At 62.5% G+C, this 2,030-nt stretch overlaps 1 protein-coding gene across 1 annotated transcript in view; it reads left to right on the top strand.

The window, feature by feature from the left end:
- The window catches only part of PDE9A (phosphodiesterase 9A), a gene marked incomplete at its 5' end in the record, with an annotated part of 48,197 nt that extends 46,579 nt beyond the window's left edge, over positions 1 to 1,618 (top strand). The window contains 2 exons of the mRNA XM_023526273.1: positions 1,312 to 1,416; positions 1,478 to 1,618. Of these exons, the coding sequence (XP_023382041.1) occupies positions 1,312 to 1,416; positions 1,478 to 1,618 (246 nt within the window). The remainder of the gene's footprint in view (positions 1 to 1,311; positions 1,417 to 1,477) is intronic.
- Positions 1,619 to 2,030: the final 412 nt, after the last annotated feature.

Genomic DNA, 2,030 nt, shown 5'->3' with positions numbered 1-2,030 from the left:
GGTAAAGGTGCAAACGCTCTGGCCTGGCAATATTCCGCCGGAGGACCCACTGCGTGCCTGGCCCTCGCCAGGCTCAGAGGGGGTTGTCTCCCCGGAGGACGAGAAATGCACCCACCTGGGGAACAGCACAAGCCGGGGGTGGCCGGGAAGGCTGGAGGGAGGAGCCAGAGCAAGACCTGGAAGGACACGTGCTCAGGAGTCAGAAGCAGGGCCGGCGTGGGCCGGGGACACAGGCGAACAGTGCACAGGGTCCTGACAGAGGACCCCGGCCAACACAGGGAGGGACACCGGGCTTGAGCGCCGAGGACGGGAGCCAGCGCCACCTCCAGCATGGGCGCGGCTTTGCCAGCTCTGGGTCGGAGGGCACGGAGGGGTCCAGAAGACGCCCACGGGGTCAGCAGGCGGCACCGCAGCTCCCGCTCCTGCGCACGGCTTGGGGACCCAGGCCATGCCCCCCCTGCTTTTACGTGAGGGTCCCTTTCACCTGGGCACCCCAGCACTATCCACCTTCGTTTCCCTTTTAACCTCTGTTTCCTAATGTCAAGTAAACTCAAAAGAATCTGGAAGCTTTGGCTAGAAATAAACGATGAAGATTTATTCAAGGGTCTTAGGGTTTGCAAACCAAAAACATGGCCGGGCAAAGCCCAGAAGCATCTCAAAGAAGAAAGACAGGCTAAGAGTTCTTAGGGTAAAACGTACATTCGTGGGAAGAATCGGCCGTGCGTTCTCAGCCCTGGGACCGGTCAGGGCAGGTGTCGGGCGTGGGGCGGCCTGGACACGCGAACATTCTCAGTCCTTTGGGGCATCGCCAGAGGCTCGCCTGGAGGTCTGGTGTAAATCCACGCACTGACACGGGACCGGAAAGGTCCTGCGTAAGTTCCCAGGCTCGTTAGAACCTCCGGCCTCGACCTCCTTGATTCTAGTACGTAAGCGGCCTCGCCGACGGTGCCGCTCTGTCCCGTGTGTCTCCCATAATCAAGAAGACTCCTGAACTTCGCAGCGTGCGGTGCGTGTGACAGGCGTCCGTGGTTCCCCTCTAGGCCTCTCCAGAGAAAGGTTCCGACACTGGAGGGGAAGCAGTGACGCCCCCACCTCCCCGTGCTCCCCGGGCGAGGCTCCGGGTCTACGTGCGGACCGGACCGTGAGGGCAGCACCCCAGGGGACCCGCTACACCCTGGAGGGAGCAGCAGAGCTCGGCCCCTCCGCCCACACCGCCCACCGCCATGTCCTCCTCGTGGGGTGGCCGGGCCGGCCCACGGCAGCGGGTTCTGGTCTGCGTCCGATCACCTGACTCCAAGTCTCTTCTTGCAGCTGAAGATGATTTTGATAAAATGCTGTGACATCTCCAACGAGGTGCGTCCGATGGAAGTCGCAGAGCCTTGGGTGGACTGCTTACTAGAAGAGTATTTTATGCAGGTGAGAGCGTTTTATGCGACTGTTTTGTGCATGGCGGTCGAGCCCCTCTCGTTCCTCTTAGCCCCTCAAGCAGGGTCCGTGTCTGGCCCGCGATGGTCAGGCCAAGGCGGGCGAGCACGTAGGGCAGACAGCCGGACGGCCCTCGCGGCAGACGCACGTCAAGCACGAAATAGGTTTTAATTTGAGACGTGAAGGACGGTGACAAGCTGGAAAAGCTAATGGCTGTAGAGCTGTCACCTGTTACCACTAATTGAGCCACTGGTGGGGGCTGAGGGCAGGCAAATGGCCCGAAGATCGGGAAACAGAACCACAGAGGCGGAGGGCCTCCCGAGCGCGGGGGCCACGCCGTCCGCCTGGGGCCGTGGCCTGCGGAAGCTCTGAGACGGGAAGCTGGGCCGGCCTCACGCGGATAACAAGCGCCGACCACAGCAGCCGGACGAATCGCGGGAGAGTGGGGTGAGGGGTGGGGGGCGTCCCTGTGACCCGGTCTCTTCCTGACCCCTCCACTCCGTCCCCCTGGGCGTGGCCCCGCACACCCCGCGGACGCCCCGGTCGGCCTTCACGGTGCTGTCACCGTCCCACGGAATTCATAGTTTCCGTGAATTTTCACGGTG

Source organism: Pteropus vampyrus, unplaced genomic scaffold (genome assembly GCF_000151845.1).
Source record: "Pteropus vampyrus isolate Shadow unplaced genomic scaffold, Pvam_2.0 Scaffold777, whole genome shotgun sequence".
Classification (NCBI taxonomy): Eukaryota; Metazoa; Chordata; class Mammalia; order Chiroptera; family Pteropodidae; genus Pteropus; species Pteropus vampyrus.
The sequence above is the reverse complement of the archived record's forward strand: the minus strand, read 5'-3'. Positions and strand labels throughout refer to the sequence as shown.